We start from the raw sequence: 22,003 nt of genomic DNA on the forward strand, positions 1-22,003 counted from the left end.
TAACACAAAAATGAAATGAACTTGAACGGAGCAAAAGGAAATAAAAAAACTCAGTTGAAAATGTCGGATGAAACAACTCCGAAGAACACATTCCCCTTGGTTAGTAACAGAACAAATCTAAAGAGAAGTCATCGCTGACATTTTGGTTTAAGTTAAAACCATTTTCAAGGCGATGAAAATTTTTTGCAAACTTGCTGAGCAACCGGACGTTGCTTAAGGTAACCGCTAAATAGAGGTCCACTTTTCAAGGGCAATTAAGGAACTCAGTGAACAATTTCCGGAGCTGATACCAAAGTTAGCCAGTCTGTAAAAAATCGACTAGCGTAACCAGTTTAAAACGGATTAAGCCTGGAAACAGTAAGGACAGGACACAGTAAGCCGCGCGCGCTGAAATAGAAGACCACTGCAACACGTACCTTTAACGCACGTGTCTTGACATTAAAAAGATTACAGAACACGAGAGTTTATGCTTCTTTGTGAAGAGGGGAGTTTAATTAAGGGTTGAGAGGTAATAAGCTTTTGTTTTCACTTGTTATAGATCATAATAGAATGTGTGACGTAAATACAATAGATCAATGAAATAGTCATTGAGGCTTTGGGGTTCCGAAATGACACAGCAACTCCGCACACATGCATACACTCACGTACAGATTTTTTACGTTATAGCTGGACTAAACTTTTACTTACGCTTTAGATTTTAGGCTTTGCAGAGTAATTTCTTACAACTGTTTCTTTATCAGTAAAATGAAATTAAAACGTTTAGACATTTTGTTTTCCCTGGATTAGTAGTTTCGCTTCTTGAAACAAACAACCCTTTTTTTAAAAAAGTAGAAAACAAATGTAATAATGATAACCACATACTCAACTGAAATCATTTTAGTGTTCGGGAAAGATGAATGTTTTTTGGACGGGGGTGGGGGGGGGGGGGAGGGGAAACAAAAAATATAGAAAAGACATCATGGCTCTATAAAAAGCACTGTATATCATCGATGAATGATACCTGTTCGAATCATTTCATATGCTTCGATATATTTGGAGAACGAAAGTAAAACATTGAGCTTAACAAAATCACAACAAAACATACTCTTTCTTTGTGCTTTGGTTGTTTGTTATCTTTCTGTTTTTGTGTTTCTTGGCTGCTGCTTGCTCTTTTTGAACAAATTCAAAATATATTGCTTAATCAGTAATATTGAACGACGAAAATAAGAAGCTCCCGGAATGTTTTGTGCTTCTTTGAGTTGTCATTCGTTTCCAAAATATTGTTTTTGACAGGATAAAAGGATTAAGTTCCTATTGTCGTCTTTCAAAAATTACAAATATTTCTTCGCTAAAATGGTACCTTGCATTTGATAAGATTGTTTCAAATTAAAATCTTTGAAAAAATTCCAGGTTTATTACCAGAAACTAAACTGCGAAAGCAGCTGTCAGAATCTTTCCGATTGCGCATAAGTCACTGCGAATCACTATCCCGCAAAAGACGGAACTTGAACACTTTGATAATTTCAGAAGCCTTGTTTATTTGTTTTCATGACCTAAGTTATGATATTGCTTGTAAAATTTACCTAAAAGACAACTGGAAAACAGTTTTACCGTTGTTAAACAATAAAACTCTATGTGATTGCCTTCCAGGTTAATTTCAGTATCTTTGTTCTACGTGCAGAAGTGCCACAATAGTAGGTTGTTGCAAAAACAATCTTTGCCAATGAAGTGCCTGCACGCAACACTAATACGTTTTTTTGTACCTAATAATTCAGGAATAGCGGTTTGGTCGGAGAGGAAGCTCTCATGGTACTTTTTGTTGGGTACTTCAGCAGCCATCGAGACTTGCGTTTCGGCTGCGCTTGCGTTTTTTATCTCGGGGAGAATTTTTTTCCTCCTTGGAAAAAGTAACTGAGTACGTGAAAAAATGAATTTTCAATAATTCCTGCCCAGTAGATGCCAAATGGATTACAATCATTATTAAGGGAAACTTTTTGTTCAGTTATATTTCCCATTGATTAAATTATGAAAGTGTTTTATGTAGTTTTACATTCCTGATATATGGTAAAGACGACAAAACCGTGTTCCTCAGTACTTATTTCCTAGCTTTTTTCATTCCCGTCTAAAAGAAAGGAGGGGTAATTACGTGCATAACTGAGTACGTCATGGAGCGTGGGTTGTAATTTCCATGCTCGTAACGCTGAGTCTGATAGTTGTTTCTCAGAGTGACATATTTCGTTACTCTGAGTATAGAATAACCCCAAAAAACTTTAAGCAATAACTCTGGTCTTAAGTCTTAGTCTATTAGAACAGAGATGAATATAAAGACTGGCGCAAATATACTGTTGCCTTAGCTTGCTGAACTGACTACAGCAGTGATCAGTACACCTGTCATATCTTTTCCTTAGTCGACAATTCACGAGTGCCACCACCGTTTCAACTGAAGTTTAATCTTTGTTACAAAGAAGCTATTACCTAAAGTGGGAAGCGGTATCAGAAAGAGATAATGCTACTTGTTTACTCGGTTTAATCTCTGTGTAGTGAAAAAAAGATAGTGTCCTTGGAAAGTTAATCTTTTTACCTTTATTTTCTTCAAAATCTTCGGGCGATGGAAGACCTGATGCTTTGCAAAAATTTAACAACAAAGAAACTCAAACAGGATTAGTTAACTTCGATGATTCACAATATTCGTGCACTGGTCTGGTAATTTTTTTAGTTTATATTTTCCGTAGTTAAGAAACAAATCCAACACCAGAATTTTACATAATAGACATGTCATGGTTTGAGGAGAAAGCTGAAGCAAACAGAAATGACATTCGTACATGATTGTCAGTATACAATTTTTATTTGGGTAGAAAGAATACATGGCAATGTTTTAAAACTCTCATGAAACTAAGGCGGTCGTGTTAGTCACAGGCACACGATTACGTGGGCTTAAAGTACGCATGCTCATTCAACTCGAGAAGTAATATAAGTCGACATAATTTGACGATACTCGGCCTGATCAGGAGAGAACTTAAATGCGAGTCAATACTATGAAATATCATAAAATGTGTTATTCATACCCCCCCGAGTGTTGAAAATTATTTGATGAGTTTTATAAATCTTAGTTTTACATTTTTGTGCTTAATTATACATCTTATAAATTTTAATGTGGAATCTTTTGTGTCGCGAATACCGGACGAAATTGTTAAGTACGTCATACTAGTTGCAGGGAGGGCCTCTCTATCACAAGAAGGCTCTCAGTGGCCGACCCTAAATTAAGACTGCTAAAAAAACGCTCGTCCAATTTCTAAAACCGCACAATCATCGAGTTTTAACCCGATTTACTGCACGCTTAACAGTCTCGAAGCCAATGAAAGTATTCCACGCCTGACTGCAACTTGGCTTGTTTCGTTTTCTTTGATTAATTGTACCCATTTTGCATTGTTTGTACGATCGGCTCAATATAAAGGTTCTCGTTTCGTGACGCGAATAATTCCAGCATTCGTGCGACACAAAACACTGGAACGGTTATAATTATCTTTGGTCTGACGTAGGTTGTTTTACACCCACGCAATAGAAATTGCAGCAATAAAGAACGGCGTTTAGAGGGCAGAAGACATTTTCTACGGTGACACCATGAAGACACTGCTCACCGCATCTGTTTCTGGAACTTTGCCGTCGAAGGACGGAAAAGACAATGAGGTTAGTGGTTGAAATATTGTAATATCCAAGCCTTTTTGGTTGATTGACCCGTACCTCGCCAAGCCACAAACACCAATTCCCCCGAGAAAGTTTTAAAATCGATCATCTTTAACAACAACGCGTAGGGTAACTATAAACTGATAAACCAAAACATTGAGCTGTCCTTTAATGGCGAGGTTATTGTCATCAGGTTGAAAAACTAAGAATCTTTTTGTTTTGTTTTGTTTTGTTTTTTTCTGTTGCTCTGCAAAAAATGTTAGTAATAGACATCCCTGTATTTGGAAATATATTTTCGCAAACGAAACCATTCATTTTTAAGTAATCAGAACAAGTTCCTTTACCCTGAACGCTGCTGCAAGGTAAGGTAGTGCCTTTTAACATTAGTTAGCGGAAACAGCTTTTGATTTGTATATTTTCCCCATTAAACCGGCGAAGTCGGATGCCGCTGACTTACATCAACTTATACAATTCTTTCATGTCCTTTAGGCATATAAAATCACAGTCATGTTCTCGGATGGCAGCAAAACCCTGCTACGCAAAAAATACGAAGAATTTGTTGATTTGCAGGTTTGTTTACTTCTCTAGCAGGTTTTTGTATTTGATTTCCGAGTACTTGCATGATATTTATTAACGGGCGATTATGCTAAATCTTGATCACTGTCAAACACCTAGAATTCAATGCTTTTTAATTGTTTGTTTATTTTGATTATTTGAAAAAAATCTCGTTACCTTCAGGAAGAAAACAGCTTAACGCAATCTTTGCTCACTTATTTCATCGTTGCAAGCTTTACCTAGTAATGTTAATTGCTCACATCAAATCAAAGTTACTTGAACTGCAGAGATATCTAGTTCAGTCAGCCATACATAAGTTATGCAATATACAGCTGTATGATAACATCATGCAACATGCAACGTCAGTCAAAAGTCAACGATATAGCCAGCTTAGGTCTTTCTTATGTACCTATCTTAAAACATTTCGCATGTACTTAGGAAACTTGCTTAAATGCATGACGGATTAGACCAGGGTTGAAATGAAATTTTTACGATTGTTTCTTGGGGGCATAGAACAAAGAATGCAACACGTGCCAAGCAGTACAATGTCCGGCAAGGGCCAATCAGAATGCGAGTCCAGCAGTATCCAGGATGTTTCTCACGTGAACCTCATTTAACGTCGGACGTAGACTAGTTTTCGTAGCAAGCGTTTCCTTTGGGTTTCGGAGAAAAGAAAGACCAGGGAACGGGATTTTCGGTTTTGGCCGCGCGAAAAATGTAACGAGAGACAGAAAATGAAAGAGGGCGATGGGGAGGGGAAGGAAAGAAACCCTTACCTTTCGTCCCACCCCCTACCTGCTCTTTTACTCGCGCAAGTTTTCGCCCGGTCTTTGACTCTAGTTCCTCGTTCTTTGCTCCGAAACCGCACGTAAACTCTCGCTACGCAGGTTAGATGCAGGAGCTAACGCCTTAATAACGTTCGGCACAGACAAATTTAAACTCTCTGTTTTGTTTGTTGTTGTTGTTGTTTTTTTACTACCATGCGTACGTCTGACATTACATGTTAAACAACGGGCCCCTGTGGCTCAATGGTAGCGGAGCAATCAGAACTTCTCTGTTAAGAGATCTCGGATCAGTTTTTCTCGAAGTTGCCTGGGTCACTTATTGAAGAAATATCATTTTCATGCTGTCCTAAGCTTGAACACAAACCCAGAAACATTTCAATGTTGCTTTCTACTAAAATTTTTGTTTGTATTATTTTACGTCTGACTCTCGTTTTCTAACTTCGCTATTAGGGAAAACTAAATGCAGCTTTACCGTCCTGGAACACTGCAAAATGTGGACGCATTTTGCTGTTTGGTCTTGCTGCCAGCTAAGCCTGTAACGCCACAAAAGTACCTGGACATGTTTTGAACTTTAATGTTGAGTGGGCTTTATTCTTTTTATCGATTGTTTCCAATTGTAGGTAACAGTTTATGACTTATTAAAGCAAAAAGGTGGCTATTCGAGGAAGACGTCTCGGAGCCTTGTCTCCAGCTTACCAGGTATGTAAGGTAACAGATAGCTTGAAGGTTTACTTTGGGACAATAACTTCAAACAGCAATGACAAAAAAAAACACAAAGGCTCTATGTCACACACGAACTGATTGGCGGCTCAATTAATTGGGTACAATTTCCGGGGGAAAGGTACGGATTCGTTTTCCTACCGGCCAAAACTCAGAGTCTTAAGAAAACTGACGAAAAGATACTGCCGTTAGTATCACATCTGCAAATGGACTATCATAAGAGTCTATCAACATCAACACTTAAATTGGAGGCCAGCTCTCTTGCGTTCGCCTCAACGAAATGTGGTTGAAGCGTTCTAAATGAAATTAAGTACGGCATGTCTATTAAATTCTATTTTTTCCCTTGTGCGCGTGCGCGATGTAACTGAATCCTTAAGCTTCTTTTTTTTGCAGAACTCAATTCGCCTCTCTCGAGAATTATGTTCAAGGACAATGATTTGAAGAAGATGGGAAGAATAGACGAGTTTATGAGGGTAAATAGTTTGGATTAACGATGATGTTTAACTGTCTGGCTTAGTTTAAGGTGTTAGAAGGCACATCATTGCTCATTTCGAAGAAGAATAACTCAGTACACCTAGTTATTTAGGAAGGCATTTTACATAGAGCCTGTGTGTGGTGGTCATTTTTTGGACTGAAACATATATGGCCCCAACGATGTCTGACAGTCTAAAAAGGGCTTTGTAGCATAACAGACAATGAGGAACCAACAAAGTGCTTTATTTTTCTAGGAAATGTTGACCCTTCCAACTGTGGTAAGAGAATCAGAAGCAGTCATGAAATTTTTTGGTGCCTTCATGGAACAGCAAGAAACTTCTGAACGGTGAGGTTACTTTTAATTAACATCTGATTTCACAGATTAGAGCTAACCTAGGTATAACTTGCCGGTAAATTTTGCTATACGTAGTCAACTCTAGCCTAGTTCTCTTAGTCAGCATAAAGGACAGCGTAATATAACACTACTTCAAGTTTATTCACACGTTCTTAGGCGGGAAAAGATTGTTTGCTTGGCAATGAGTTTAAGTTATCCATCTCTTGAACAAGCCGATCCTTGGTATTTCAAACATGATAAGACGCCTACAAGGCCATATATTTGACTACATAATTGCTAACGAGACAACTTTTTCTTTATCAATTTTCATATCTAGTAATGAGTATGAAGAGGAGTTAAAGAAGAGCCATAAAGAGGCGGAATTGCTAAGTGGTATGTAAAACCTTCTTGATTGTGTTAGAGATCGAGACAAAGAGAGAACCAATCCACAGCAAGGTCGTTGCTCACAAGAAAATGCGATAATATCTCTTTAATAGGTCGAGGCCTCTACACTATACCTGGTAAGAGCCCAGTGCCAAGTCGAAAGAAAATTGGATACAACGATCCGTCATGGATGCCGGAAGACATGCATTTACTTAGCAGAGAAAGTAGAGAGAATCTGTTGAAACAACTTAATGAAAGGCGTCCAAGTAAACCATTACCTGGAACAGAGAGACCGGCTTCCACTGCGACTGGTTCTCCTAGACCAGGATTGAGACATAGGCCGTTCAGCGTTGCTGTTGGCGTCGCAGACATATTAAAGGAGACCGTAGAAAATAAACCAGAAAAGGCACGTTCCCGTAGCACTGTCACTGCACCTGACTATCAGTCTCTTGAGATAGACAAGCAACAATCAAACGGTAATCAGAATTCTCCGGGTGATGAAAACTCTGGTGAAGTTGAACAAACTGAATATAAGCAGGAGGAACTTCGCACCAGAAAGATATCAACCCAAGACGGACGAAGAAGCCCGAAAAAGATTAAGTATGTGGCAGTTTCCTCATTTGCTGCAGAGGAGGACGGTGAGGTGTCACTTGAAGGCGGAGAAGAGGTCGATGTACTGCAGAAAGAGGCCAGCGGATGGTGGTATGTTAAGAACGAGCTTGGAGAGGGGTGGGCGCCGAGTGCTTACCTTAAACCAGTTCAGTTATCCAGATCGACATCTCCGGTAAATCTAGAGCAGTCCCAAGATGTGGAGAGTCAAGAACAATCCATCCAAATAGACGAGCAAAGCAATATCGACAAAGAGGAACAAAAAATTTCCAGTATCCAAGAAAATCAGAAGGTACTAAGATTAACTGTTCAAAGAATTTTTTTTACTTATTTTAGAACAGCCTTTCCTTGTTTAGTAAAAAGACGCGTGTAGAGGACAAGAACAATCAAGTCTGAATTACGCCTAATTCAGACGCCGCGCGGTTTTCTTTTACGTCAATGTGGTTAAAACTTCCGTAAAATGTATTTATTTCACACTCAAAGCGGTTTTTTCTTCGCCAAAAATGCATAAATTTAGTATATCATTGCTAACAAATAAAGCAGCATTACTCAAAACTTGAAATGTTGATACTTCATTATATCTAATTGACGTACCTGGCCTTAAATTGAGTGATTCTCCCTTAGCTTTTATTCATATCTTTGGCAATTATGAACAAAGATATAAACAAACACAACTTACTTAAACGAGTAAACGAAGTAGACCTACAATTAAAGCGAAAAGTATTCGCTGCTTAGTCACGAAATGGTAATGATCTCGCCGTGTGGGGGTTAATTGTTTCGTTGGCAAATATGCTGATAAGATAGCGAGTTATTATATTGCATTTAAGGAATGAATGATAAATATCAAAGGACAAAGCAGAGAACACAGTCACGAAATTGATAGTTTGTTCTCTCTTAAGGTTCAACCGTTAATGCTATGAAACTTCTAGGGCATGTCAAACCAGAAGTGAATAGAGAAGTAGATTGGGCCAGATTTTTAGCATAATAAAGTGTTAATTTGATAACATGCCTATTGCGGAAAATGATATTTTAAGTGGCTTACAAATTGCTGATACTAGTCGCCATAGTGTCATTAAAAAAAAAAACAAAACAACTAAACAAAGCATCTTAATAACTATCACACCATGGCCATCATGAGATTGCAAACGTAAATAATTTGCTGGTTGACGCCATTTCCTGTTTGAGTAAGCCATTTGCGGTAAGCAGCGAGGTAGGTGTCTATTCATAAAAAAAATAACAAATGTTGTTCTTCTCTCACATAGTCTTTGAATCGAAGCAGTGAAGAAGGGACGCAGAAGGTATCAGGCGAAATGAATCGTCGCGTCAAGTTTTTGATGGTTGAAGGAATCCAAAAGAGAAAAAATCCAGATAAAAATTACGTAAGTACTGGCAAGTGTTTACCACCAGAATCGTATCGATTTTCCAAGATTCAGTCCACCCTTGGTTTTTCAAAAAGTTATCAAATAAAAGTACTCTCTATTCATGTGTCAGAATGATTCGAAATGCTAAAAAAGATAGGGTACAATCCTAATTAATACAACATCTCAGTTTCTTAATTAGAAGGCCGGACTTACTTTGATTTTTGTTCTCTAGGTTTATATTCTAAAGGTTGTATGGTCAGATGGGGCTATCAACATCATATACAGACAATGTAGCGACTTCTTCTTTCTACAGGTAAAATCATCTTTAGATGTTACTTCATGCAGTCCCTTTTCAAAAGAAGCCACCGTTGCGTGTTTTTCTTCGAGAACGTTATGTACGCGGAGAAACTATTCTAAACCGACAGGTTTCTCATGGTCATGTAATTCATTATAAATACCGAGAAAACACATCAAAACCAATACTACGGCGGTTTGCGTTTATAAAGCCCCGGCTGCCTCCAACCTCCACAAGTTAACAATATCATTACTAAAAAATATTTGCAAATATAAATTGATCTTTCTTATCTGCATCGTTTCTCATTGAATCACTCTCAAGACCTGTATGATTAACGAAATTTGAAGAAAAAAATTTACATTGATGTTCAAATATCCAATAGCTTTTATTAAAAAAAAAATTAAATACCAATGGAATTGAAGAAAAGAATTAATAATAAAATGCTTATTGAGCGCATTTCTGTCCCCAATGCGCTTTACATCATGATGAGAAAAAGAGAAAAGTAAGAAAAATCTCTAGCCTCACTTTAACTTAAGACGTCCCTAAAATTATAGAATGTACCTACACAATATTATTCTTCCCTTAGGAAAGTCTCAAGAAAGAATTCCCATCTGCCATTGGAAAAGAAATCCCAGTGCTTAAAGGTGAGAATTGGTATTGCAACAAAAAGATCAAAAATTGACTGTTGAAAGATTAAGGTAAACTTGAAGTATTAATATTTTGTTTCCATTTGTTTTTTAGGAAGGAAATTTACAGAAAATTGTCAGTTTTGCTTTAAGGATGGAACATGCAAAAGAAGGCAATTCATGAATCAATTTTGCCACGTAAGTCGTTTAAATGAGTCAGCACCTGCAGACCCTTGAAATCGGCAAGACAAATTTTTTGTGAATTTATTTTCAAGGTGGTTTCTGATTGGTTTAAATTTCTTTTCTATTTTTGATTAGGAACTTGTCAACTCACCTGACAAAATTTCTAAGTGTCAAGCTGTCATGCATTTCTGCAAGCCTCGTTCTAGTGACGTGCTTCCTCATGGAACGTAAGTAACATTCGTTATATGATTTCACCAACCTAACAAAGACACTGAATTCTACCACAAGCCTTATTTTTAGAAGAACTCCCACCAGACAAAAACCGCAGGAGTGGAGCGCTTAACTCACTCAAAGAAAGATCTGAAATGTAATGAGCAAGCCATTTTTAGCACAAAGGCAAAGTTGTTAGACTAGATCATAATTATTAAATTTCTGAAGATTTATAATTCATTCTTGCTTCTTTCTCAGAAATGAAAAGGCCACTTCCAAGAACAAAGAAGGTGAGTCAGATCTAATTGATTTTTAGTTGTTTTATTCGATCAAAATTTGGATAGCCTCTATATTCACTTATCCATAAAAACGAAAAGGAAATAACAGTATCTCCGTATTGCAGGTGACGGCAGCGACAGTGTTTCCATATCAGGACCTGTGGTATTTGAACAGTATATAGTCATTGCTGACTACCAAAAGAAGAACAGGAACGATATTTCTCTGACTGCTGGAGACACCGTTGACGTCGTCGAAAGAAATGAATTAGGTGAGAATGCCACAAACACCATTAACAATTTTTAACATGGAAAACGTTACTTTTGACGAGTTCTTCCAACACACTTGAATTCTAATATCACAGAATTATTTGCATTTACTTTTGATGTATTTGCATTTACTTTTGATGAGTGGGTTTCCGAAGTGGTTTCGCCTATTGTTAGAAGGGGGTGTTTACTCTAAGTTCATACTTGCAATGCCCCCACACTTACTGTTAAGCCAAAAATCACAGAAAAGCACCGTCCCAGGATTTCAGCACAATGGCTTTAAATAATAATCATCTTAACGTAAAATTGCTTTTTGCCAACAAAGTGCGCAATAAAATTTTATCCGGCAATGTTAAATAACCATACTGCAGGTTAAAAACTTTAGTGGCGTGAAGTGCTAGCTGCCTATCTGTGCTTCAGTATTTCGTAGTTTTCAAAACTCAGCGTTTACTATATCTCCTTAAACCATGCAGGTTACACCATAACAACTATTTGAACCTTTTTTTAAGGTTGGTGGTTAGTTGACCGTGAAGGCGAGTTAGGCTGGGCTCCTGCGTCACATCTGGAGCCTACTGATGATGGGGCAGAGATCACTTCCTCCAAAACCTACGCACCTGGTCAAGGTAAGCCGATTGCACATAAATTTTGAATCAGGAACACGGATTTTTTACATGTTTGAACCAAACCATACAACAGGTGAGTATTGGCAAGAGTCCTCTGTGAAGCGAAACCCTACTGTATTCACTAACAAGACCACCGCCTCATTAGACCACCTGTGAACAAAGGGCCACTTATTCATTTTCTCAACAGAAACCTCTTCAACACGACCACGTCGTCAATACGAAGAGATTCGATCGCCCTTAAGTGGTTCAAATAACGGCGTGTTATTGTACTAATTATCAAATAGATTACTGGAGACATTCATGTTTATTTTCATCTTCTGCAGAGGAGGTGTACCAATCTGTGCAGAGCTTCAAAGCAAGAGCTGAAGATGAACTCTCTTTCGATGTTGGTGTTATGTTGAAAGTTGTGGAAAAAACTTTGGATGGATGGTGGCTCGTCAGGTACACGAAAATAAAATTTCCTCTAACGTTTCCTCCACAGTAAAACATCTTTGAGCAGTTCCATTTTGCCCACATAGGAGTAGAGTAGGAACTAACCTGGCAGTATTTTCGGTTTCCGTATTTTCTGAGTGTTGAGAAATTAGCTCCTTACCAAACAAACCCTCAATTTGCAGGAGTCTTAGTCACCGGGACGGGCATGGTTGGTCTTACTCAGTATAGCCAAAAACCCCGCTGCCATGAGTCCGGAGACACGCAGGCTCCATCAACATGATCGTCAATGAGACGATCCCTGGGTGCAAAAAAGTAGAGCATAGCTAATAGTTATTCAAATATGTGTACTCCTCGCTTATGTCACTTTACGTTCTTTTCTTCGTTTTAGTTATCGGGGCGACCAAGGGTGGGCGCCTGCCATGTTTCTGAGAAAAGTATCTGGAGGTGATTCCTCCCCTACATCCAATGGAAAAATGGACGTATTGGATATCGTTTCCTTTAATGGAGGTAAATTATGACAATTTACGATTCTTAGATTCATTTCTCCAACCTGATATTAGTCTGTTATTATCCAAATAGTTACATTTAGGTAAGGATCTTACCAATTTCAAAAGTGACAGAAATTGAGCTATTATATCAGTAACCAAATGAGGTGTCCTTGGTTCAATTTTCGCGAGGCACGGTACCCTAAGATGGGTCTGAGGACGTCAGTATTTTTAAGTAATGACGTTCCAGTAGAAGTAAAGAAATCCTGCGAAAGTTACACTGAATATCATGTTCTAATTCCTTTTGATATGAGATCATATCAGTTCAATGACTTACCTATATATCTTTAAATCAATACAGATTCTGAAGATGCCGATGGAAAGCCAATCATGAGGACACCTCCCGCAAGGCGGAGCACGGTAAGAGGTCTTTCAAGGGCCAATTATTATCAAGCACAAGAGAAAATGTTTCACCTGTTTTTTCAACACCGTCAAGTCGCGTGAACCAACGAAGGTACAGGCGCGTTTTGAAATCGCGACTCAAAGCTGTCTGGATATCAGATGAAACACTTGCCGAGTGTTTGATATGGTTTCTGATATATATTAAGCAATAATTCCTGAAGAAATTTAAATATCGCTTTTCAAGGCCTTTACGATCAGTATCGTTGCTTTTGATCAGTACAAGACCTTGAGCGTATATGCCACTGCTTAAAATAAGACTGCTAAGGGTCCTTTTTTCACTTCAGTGGAGAAAGCTGTCACCGTGAGACTAGAGCGAACAAATGAGCAGATAAAGATGCTTGCAAGCGCGACAAACCTGCTTGTTGTTAGCACTTTAGCTATGAAATGTCGACGAGTGGTAAAATATTTTTTTACTTTTATCCATTTTAGGTTAAGCGTACAGTCAGAAAAAAACCGAAGAGAAATTCCAATCCTGAAATCCATGAAACAACGATACCAGAAGATCAAGAGCCCTACACAACAGAAAAGAAAGATCGCGCGATATCAGTACCAGCAAGACCAATGACACCAACTGTTACAAAGAGAATGCCACCACGTTCAAAATCAAATCCCTCTCCTCGACCCGCTTCAGGGGAGATCCCACAATGGGCACAGCATCAGACGTCTTTGGACTTATCCAGCGGATATGGAACATCTCCAAGCGGCAGTCTTTCGTCTCTTGCATCTGAAGTTTTTACGCCTGAGGAAAATTCTCCCCCCATCAAAAAATGTGCCACACTTCCTCGATTCGATCATATTGAAGACAAAGTAGTGCAGTCAGCTCCTTCTCCAACTATACCTCGCTCACAATCTGTTACATCAATGGCACAATATAAGAAGGAAATGGAGGCAGCCGTGAATGGTAGGCTACAGCCAAGCGGAAAGTCTTCAGGCCGAAGCAGCCCAATTCTAGCACCGAGGAAGATTTCCGCAACTAACAGACGAAGTCCATTGGCAGGGTCACCACCACGAATTCACGACCTCAGAACATCGCACAGAGAATCTGGCTCAGATATAGACTATGAAAATGGTTCAGATTATCGCAATGACTTAGATTCACCAAGGTATCAAGTAAGCAGTAGCCAAAATCGAAAATCTAGTTCGCTTTACAGAGCTATGTATGCATATATAGCTCAAGAAGACGGAGAAGCAACCTTTGAAGAAGGAGACTTGGTGGAGGTTCTTCAACGAAGCAGCAACGGCTGGTATCTCCTAAACACAGAAAGTGGACTAGGATGGGGTCCTTCAAATTTCCTACAGACTGTAGAAAAGTAAACCTAATCTACTGAAGAAAATGACTGCAGTAACAGTAAGGTCCTTACATGATACTGCAAAACTATTTTTGTTGTTTTGATTCAATTTTGAAATTACAAACACTGAAAAACTCGTGTCCTATGATAAATAAATACAGCAGCTTTAATTGCTAGATATGTCGTTTTGCATAACAAAATTGAAGCGCGTCGCTCCATTTGTTAAGTTTGATCAATTTAGAAAAAAATGTGCGAAAATCTCATGCGACCGAGAGGATATAAGATCTAGGAAAAGGCTTGCAAATATACTCACTTTCCTAGTCGGCTATCTAAAACTTCTAAACGATGTCCAAAGCCCACTTTGCTGTTTACATTCAAGACAAAGCTCCGCTTAGAATTATAGACCCCTCAAGAAAGACATACTCCTCTGTAATGCAGATAAAAGGACAGATACCCTGTCTTGAGGGAGTCAATTGGTCGTATTCAGTGAATAGGAGACTATACTTTTTACAAACATTGTTTTTGTCGTTCAAGTAAGTATCGAGTGAAACAAAAGAATCTTTCGTTAAAAGAATCAATGTGCTTCTGGTTGGCACATTAATATCAGTAGGTGACGTCAGTGTGTGTATCGCCATACGGCAATAGTAAGAAATCTATAATTTACCGAAAGAGATTAGGTACCATTGTAGTAAACCAATGCGAGAATTTCCGAGTCAGGAAATTTGTATATAGATTTATATTTTAACAATTGAGTAAGAGGAGAATGAAAATCAGTGTACAGTTGTCTCTAAATGTTCCTTAAATTAAAAGATTACAGAAATAGAAATAGAAGAAAAAGAACACCAAAAAAAGTTGATATTATAGACGAAGTAACGACTGACTTATCAAACCATGTTTTCAGGTACTATATGAAGTTAACGACAATGTCCAACTCAAAACTACGTGAGGACAAAGCGATTTGATTTAAAATACTATACATTATATAATTAAGTAAAGTTATTTTTATCTCATTTACAAACATGCAGCTATATATTGTATATCCTATGTAGATCTTGTACCCATCTGGTTAACTGATATATGGTCAAAATAATAAAGAAAATCAAAAACAGATTCCTGATTTCTGAGTAGCCTGTTACTGGATTAAAAAAGTTATGAAAACAATAATTGTGTTGCGCCAATTCCATATGCGCAGTATAACTTGCTCCACTTCAATCCAATCCTTGTCAGTAATAGGACAATTCATCCCCAGCCATATTTTGCTCGGCGGTGCTTGAATATAATAAACCTGTTGCATTCCAAATTTGAAAAAATTTCCCTGGACATCTTTACACGCAAACTCTGGCAGCTGGCACATGGAAACTTCATAAACTGTCATGCCAGTTAAATGGGCGTCTAAGAGATAAGAAAGAAAATTTAGAACCAATTTCTTTAAAGAATAAAGGTCCCATCATCAAGTTAAACATGTCATCGAAATTTCCACCTAGAGATGGGTTACCGTTGCCAATTCAATACATCCTGAAAGCTGTTCCCTTGCTTGTTGCTTAACGTCCTCAGGGTATACCCCCTGTAACGTTTGCTTATGTTGAATGGTCATCACAAATACTTGTCAATATTCAAAATGGCGGACACTATCTATAGTGGAGAGAAAGCACTGGGAATGAGGCTACTGAGGTGAAGAAGGCCCCTAAGAGAACTGAACGATTTGATACCCTACCAGCTATCAAAATCATTACAGAAGTCTACCATGGATATACCTGTTACATTTTAATGTTTTTTGGGAACTTGGATGATCGAATCCCAGAAAGCCAGAATTTTTTCAGGCTTTCTTTTTGCAACTGCATACATGTAACTTGCGTATTTAACTGTGATGATCTTCTTTACACTTATTTTGAGTAAACCATGACTTGTAAACCTATTAGGAAACTCGATATTTCCCAATCCGTTGCGAGTCCTACCTGTATTAGAGAGGACTCTTTATTAGTAAAAACTCGGGATAAAGGAAATCGCTTAAATCGCAACGGATCGGGAAAATAACTACAACAGGAAGCAAGAATATATACCAAGTAAATAAGGTAAAGCGTTCTTTTATTGAAAATTTCCGCGAGTATTATCTTCTTAAATTGCCATACAAATCCTTTATATTCACGGCCATTTTGAATTACACAATACGATCAATCAATCAATCAGTCAATCAATCTTTTATTTTCCACTTATTACTAATTAAGTGTTACATCTATAACATAATCTATCAGGGAAGGGCCATTAGAAATAACCGGAGGTGGGGTGACAATTCCCCAAAGAAATTCCTGCAAGGTAAATTTGTCTGAAAAAAAATCCTGCGAGCGGTGATATGTGAAAAAAAGATTTTTGCAGAGGAAGCGATATGCCTAGCGTTTAAGGTTATTAAATTGAAGTATGGGATAAGGGGAAAAAGGTAACATAAAACAATGCCTAAAAGATAAAGGGAATTGAAATTGTTAATTTCTGCTTCAGTACTTTTATTTGAAAACAACTGTTTGATATTTCGGAAGCCCTCCTACCCCTCCCCTAAGCCATCATTTTGCCCTAAGTGAGATGTAAGCGTTAATGTTACCTTGGGGAGGGGTGGGTGGAAAGTTTCCCAGAAACCTAAATTGACCCAATATTTCTTCATACAACCATAGTTTTTAGAGGAGACTGGTTATGAAAAGCGGCAAACATCAATGATAAAAACAACAGTGCTGCAGTTTATGTTGGAAGCACCCTGAAAGTGCACAATCTTTTGTTTTCTGTTGGTAAATTGTTACGGAATAAATTAATGCAACGTTTTTATTTGTCAATACAATCAAAATGATAGGAATTCTTTTGAACGTTGTGCACTTTCAGATCCACAAAAACATATAACAAAGAAGTCTGACGGGTTTCATAACCATTCCACTCAATTAACTATGATACAACAAAACATAACTAGTAATAGCTTGCTTCACGCCTACACAGTCATCATTACCAGCGCACCTCAGAATACCTGTATCACGCACTGTTAGGCACAAACAATCGTTTATTCCTAGAGGTGCTAAACTTAACTTAATTTGATATGTATATGTAATATGCAGTGTTTTGAATTTTCATTGTTATACTACTACATGAGAAATTACTGTAATTTGATTGGCTTAGAGCAGTGGTATTTCAGCCTAATTTGAAATACCTACATGTGAAAAATACAAACCTTTTGCGGGTAGTAGTATAAACAAATAATAGCATGATTTGTACGTGATATTTGGCATAAATACCACTCCTTTTTTTTTTTTTTTTCTCAACTATATGACTATTTCCGTCAATTTCTGGTAAGGCTCGTTGTTTTTCTCAGTGATGACGAGCTGATTTTCTTTTTGCTGTTTGAAACAATGATTTTTCAAGCCTGTAAATAAGTTTTGGGCCCTCTGAAACCTTTCAACGTTTCAAATTTAGCTTTTTTTGGCGACTCAGCCGCAGTTTTCTTATGTTAGTTTGATCTAGTTTGTCTTCTTGGTGAGAAGTGACCCGCATTAGCCTCGCTTTCGCGCAAAAACAAGTACTTGTCCTAGGCCGCCCAGGAAAGAGGGGAATACGAAACTCGCCTATTAAAGTGCTACTACTTTTTATTTAGCCTGTGAGCAAGCTCTCCTATTTGGGCAAGCGAAGCGAGCCTCGCGAGAACGCGCGAGCGAGACTCGTTCCACTCGCCCAAATAGGAGAGCTTGCTCGTAGGCTACTTTTTATTTTAAATAACTATTCATATTCTGGCTCAATTGGGAAGTGGAAATTGCCAACAATAAATAACAGTATATTATTTTTTTGTGTCCGAAACAATAACGACAGAAAAAATAACAAAATATGTACACCATATTCCAAAATGGAAAGTATTCTTTTGTCTTATAATAGGTTAATTGGCCCTCAATGCCACGTTTCAAGGTACCGGGGTAATAGTCTTTTTTATTTCTGCAGAATGGGAGGGATGCAATTGAGGCGTCAAGTGCGAATTAACGTTAATCATCTGTGATTGATTACTAAACAGACACACGGCAAAAAGGAAGCAAGTGGTAAACTATAATACGCGATTCTCTTAGACATTATTTAAGCAATAGAAAACGTTTTCTGTGTTTGCATTGCCTGATATAAACACGGCAGGGGTTGGGAGAATTCGAGAGAGTTATGCAAACCCGACACGAACCCGAGACGAAGTCGAGGATTTGCATAACTGTCGAGAATTCTCCCAACCCCTCCAGTGTTTATATCAGGATATGCAAACACAGGAGAAACGTTTTTTATTGCTTTTATAAACTAATTTTCCCGGGAAAAAAAGCAAAACTCTCTTGTTTAGAGCACTGATTAAAAGAGAAATTCTTACCCGAGTCGCAAAGTCTTGTACACGAAGCTTAATACCTTGTACGCGTGATCAGTCCTTGTTTTGCAAAAAAGGTGCTTTCCAAAATACGGGGTTTTCTCGCTTAAAATGTCAGCTCAAGCGAAACAAAAAAATGACACAGCATGTTTCTAAAGATTTTCCACAGATCATTCTCTCTTGGTTTCAGCCGGCGAGTAAAAGGGTAAATAAATTAATCTTGTCGAGTTTTTCAACTCAAGACATTTTTCAAATTCGTGCTTGCCTGATTAGCGCGAAAAGCAAAACATCTTGACGTCACAACCATGTTTACATACTCTCATGCAAACACGCCTCTCGGCAAATCAGAGCGCGCTACTATTTTAGTTATTTTAGAAATTAAGATATAAATCTTACGTAAATCGTAAATTAGCTCCAAAAGAAGAAATGTGTGGAAAAATAAATTCGTGCAAAGCTTGTGCCTGAAAAAAAATCCTGCGGAAAAAACATTCATGCACCGAAAATTCCCCCCCCCTCCCCTACCCCTCTCCGGTTATTTCTAATGGTCCGTCCCTTAGCAGGAGATCTCTTCAAGCTCAGCTGAGCTTTTCTAGGGTTAGGATACCACACGTATTAATGATTAAGACGGAATCCATCAAGAAATTGAGTAATTTTTATTTTCAGTGGACAAAAACCTTGTACCAGAATCTATTTAAGGTGATTCCCTGGTCTTGCACTGCGCATCTCTTACTGCGCATAACAAGATGGCCTCCGTAAAAAAGCATGTGAAGTAACATTAATATATAGATTTAGCCAGGGCTAAAAGCGAAGCTCCCGTTTATAAATTCATAATTTAAATCAAATAATAAACTTGTAATCCACAGATCAGGGCACATTCATTTGACGTGTGAGGCTGAAAGGCTAAGTGATTTTAGAGAAAAATAATTTGACAGTCCTAGAGTGAAACAGCTTTTACATCGAGTTATTAAATAGTCTTATTTGTACACCCAAAAATAGTAATCATGTTCGATCACAGTAGATTAGGCCTGGAAAACAAATAGACCTACCTATTCGTGTGTTGTATATGCATTAGCTGTTGCATCATAATGTGGCAGTCACCACTCTCTCCAACATTGCTCCGTTTGAGAGACTATGGATAATTGGACAACCCCGAAATATAATTTTAAGAAACACACGCTCCACGATAGTCTTTGGTGGCAGCCAATTTACACGTTGCATTCCTCTGTCTAAAAGAGAGGCCAAAATAAAAAATCAGGCCGGATTTTTTGTGTTCGACAAGTTTAGTTTACTAAAATCTTGGCGACGAATCTGGTGGCGTGTAAACCAGCCTTTTAAACATACTTTTTCTCATCACGTCCCAGGTAAACAGTACTATTGAGGCCCTTGTTTTTATCATACAGACCTCGGACAGAATTTGTTCTTTTTTGCCCTATTTAAACCTATAATTCTGCATTTTTTTCACAATTTTGCAAGAGAATTTGCACTCATTCAATATCCACGACGATCAAAGCACGCGCTTCCTTTGCACAGCAAATTATGGCATTGAATTATAAAACGTTTTCATGAAGAGAATTCTATAATGCCAGGACTTTCAGTTAGAAAAATTTGGTCCTATGTGATATGCAGGGTAATATGGGTTTTTAATGAAAACGATAAAAAAATTCCCAAAATCACTTTTCGGCCAGCCGGACGGGGCTCACTTTTGACAGGCACCAAACTTGCAGTGCGATTAATAGAGTTACCATTTACGCTTCAACATGATAGATAAATTGTTATGTTTAGGTTTTATTTCCCTTTATTTATCAAACTGCGTATGGTTTTGTTATGTGTAATCTTTAAAAGCGAGTGATATTTACGCGCGGCGTTTTGAGTATTCCTGCATGAGATGTTTATGTTCGACTGGATACAACCGGTGCAGCGATAAAAATTGCGAGAGGGACTACTAACAATCAATAAAATAAATATAATTCGGTGAAACATGTACAGAGACAATAATTTTCTTCACGAAGAGAAGTATTGAGAGTAAAGTGAAAATCATGAGTCAGGTACGTAATAAGCTTATTTATGTTTTAAGCCGGCTTCCTGGTGTTTGCTCTTTTTCAAGATGAACTCGAGGCAAGAAAATCGCTCAGAGCTTTCTGTTTACAGGCAAAATCATAACTAAATAATCTTCGGAACATTTTCTTTGAATTTGCGGTCAAAAAAAATGTCTAAAGGCTTTTTAAACCTCATACTATTGTAGGTTAGATCATTGCTCGTGTATAAACTTAAGCCGCATAAACAATACGCTCGACTTCAGGAAACCGAAAAAAAAAACACATCAAAGAGATGCTGCTTCTGAAAGTCATCAAGTGTTCCAGAATTTTCAACCCTCTTACGCCTCAAGCAAGGGCAAGTGAGTAAGCTCATTTTTGAAAACGATGCCATCCGAAATCGGATTTCCAATGACTTTGACAAGCGGTGCATTTGTCAACAAAAAGCGCAATAAACAAACCAGCCACGAATTACAGAACAATCTTGATAGCAGCTGTATTTCATTTTGTACACCAAGTAGAAAAAGCCAGTTTAAAACATCACAAGATGACACAAAACTCTGTAAGCTACAGCTATCAGTAAGCAAGTTTCCAGACGCTGCATAAATTTTCCGCATGAACTCACCTGTCAAATTTTGGCCAATCAGAACATAGAAATTGGACGTAGAGCGTGATCAACGCGTGACAGTGAGAAAAGTCAAAAGTGATTGCCTTCCCCGCATGTAAATGTAAAAGCCGGTTGTATTTCCGCGTCCGAGGTCAGTTCGCAATCAACATTTTAAAAGTGCGGCTCATGAACTCGACTTATTTCATTTCCTTTAAACAAAATTGAACTTGAGCCTGCGATAATTGAAAAGTAGCAACCTGTCAGCGGATACGTTAAAAAAATACTCGAACTCAGTGGGTCGATACCTGAGCCTGCGATAGGGTCAGGCGATACAGGTCAGCAGAAACACTATTTTGACAGCTGTCAATTAATCAAAACGTGGATGTACAATATTAGGTTGCAGGCTCCCAAACTAGCTAGAAAGTATGAGATTAAACATTGGTATACCTGTAGTGCGGATGGACGGAAGGTCGGGTGGTCGGTGTACGGTCACGTGATTGCCGAATTTTCTAAGATGGATCGATTTTCTAAGCTATGGGACTTCGAATTGAGCCCGTGATCAAATAAAATATCAGCGCAAAACTTTAAACACTACGTGACCTCAATAGATAGACAAATGAGCCCGCGATACACTCAGGTGATGATGGTCAGCGTATACTCTAGTTTAACAGCTGTCAATTAACCTTCATTAGAATGGCGAATATTCGAATTAACAGACTACGAGTGTGAGTAAGACGTATCCGTCCGGCATGTAGGGGAAAATGCCATATCGTGTACCTGAGCGAACCTGAGCCCACGTTATTAGTTTTCTGATAGTGGTCTGCACATGTCCCATTTTGTCAGCTGTCAATTGACCTTAATTTGGCTTGCTAATATATCTTGAATTGGTAAGTGTGACATATTATATCAGCTTATATGTAGGGGCAAAACGACTGGTCTTTCACCTGAGCCCGCGAGATAGTCATGTGATA

At 38.1% G+C, this 22,003-nt stretch overlaps 1 protein-coding gene across 4 annotated transcripts; it reads left to right on the plus strand.

The window, feature by feature from the left end:
• Positions 1-3,375: 3,375 nt before the first annotated feature.
• Positions 3,376-15,022, plus strand: LOC140933944 (uncharacterized). Of its 4 annotated transcripts, XM_073383618.1 has the most exons (19): positions 3,395-3,666; positions 4,153-4,233; positions 5,624-5,702; positions 6,117-6,196; positions 6,452-6,543; positions 6,869-6,924; positions 7,029-7,816; positions 8,787-8,903; positions 9,118-9,198; positions 9,767-9,824; positions 9,922-10,004; positions 10,125-10,216; positions 10,458-10,489; positions 10,603-10,746; positions 11,251-11,364; positions 11,688-11,805; positions 12,185-12,303; positions 12,643-12,701; positions 13,173-15,022. In XM_073383618.1, exons 1-19 carry the CDS (start codon positions 3,601-3,603, stop codon positions 14,055-14,057), a joined length of 3,144 nt encoding a protein of 1,047 aa, XP_073239719.1. In that variant the 5' UTR covers positions 3,395-3,600; the 3' UTR covers positions 14,058-15,022. The 4 variants fall into 4 exon arrangements, 3 of the variants coding, with proteins under 3 accessions (XP_073239719.1, XP_073239720.1, XP_073239721.1); XR_012165091.1 differs by lacking the exon at positions 12,185-12,303 and having other exon boundaries at positions 3,376-3,666; positions 13,173-13,242; XM_073383619.1 differs by lacking the exon at positions 4,153-4,233.
• The last annotated feature ends 6,981 nt before the right edge of the window (positions 15,023-22,003 follow it).

This window comes from Porites lutea, chromosome 4 (genome assembly GCF_958299795.1).
Source record: "Porites lutea chromosome 4, jaPorLute2.1, whole genome shotgun sequence".
Taxonomy (NCBI): Eukaryota; Metazoa; Cnidaria; class Anthozoa; order Scleractinia; family Poritidae; genus Porites; species Porites lutea.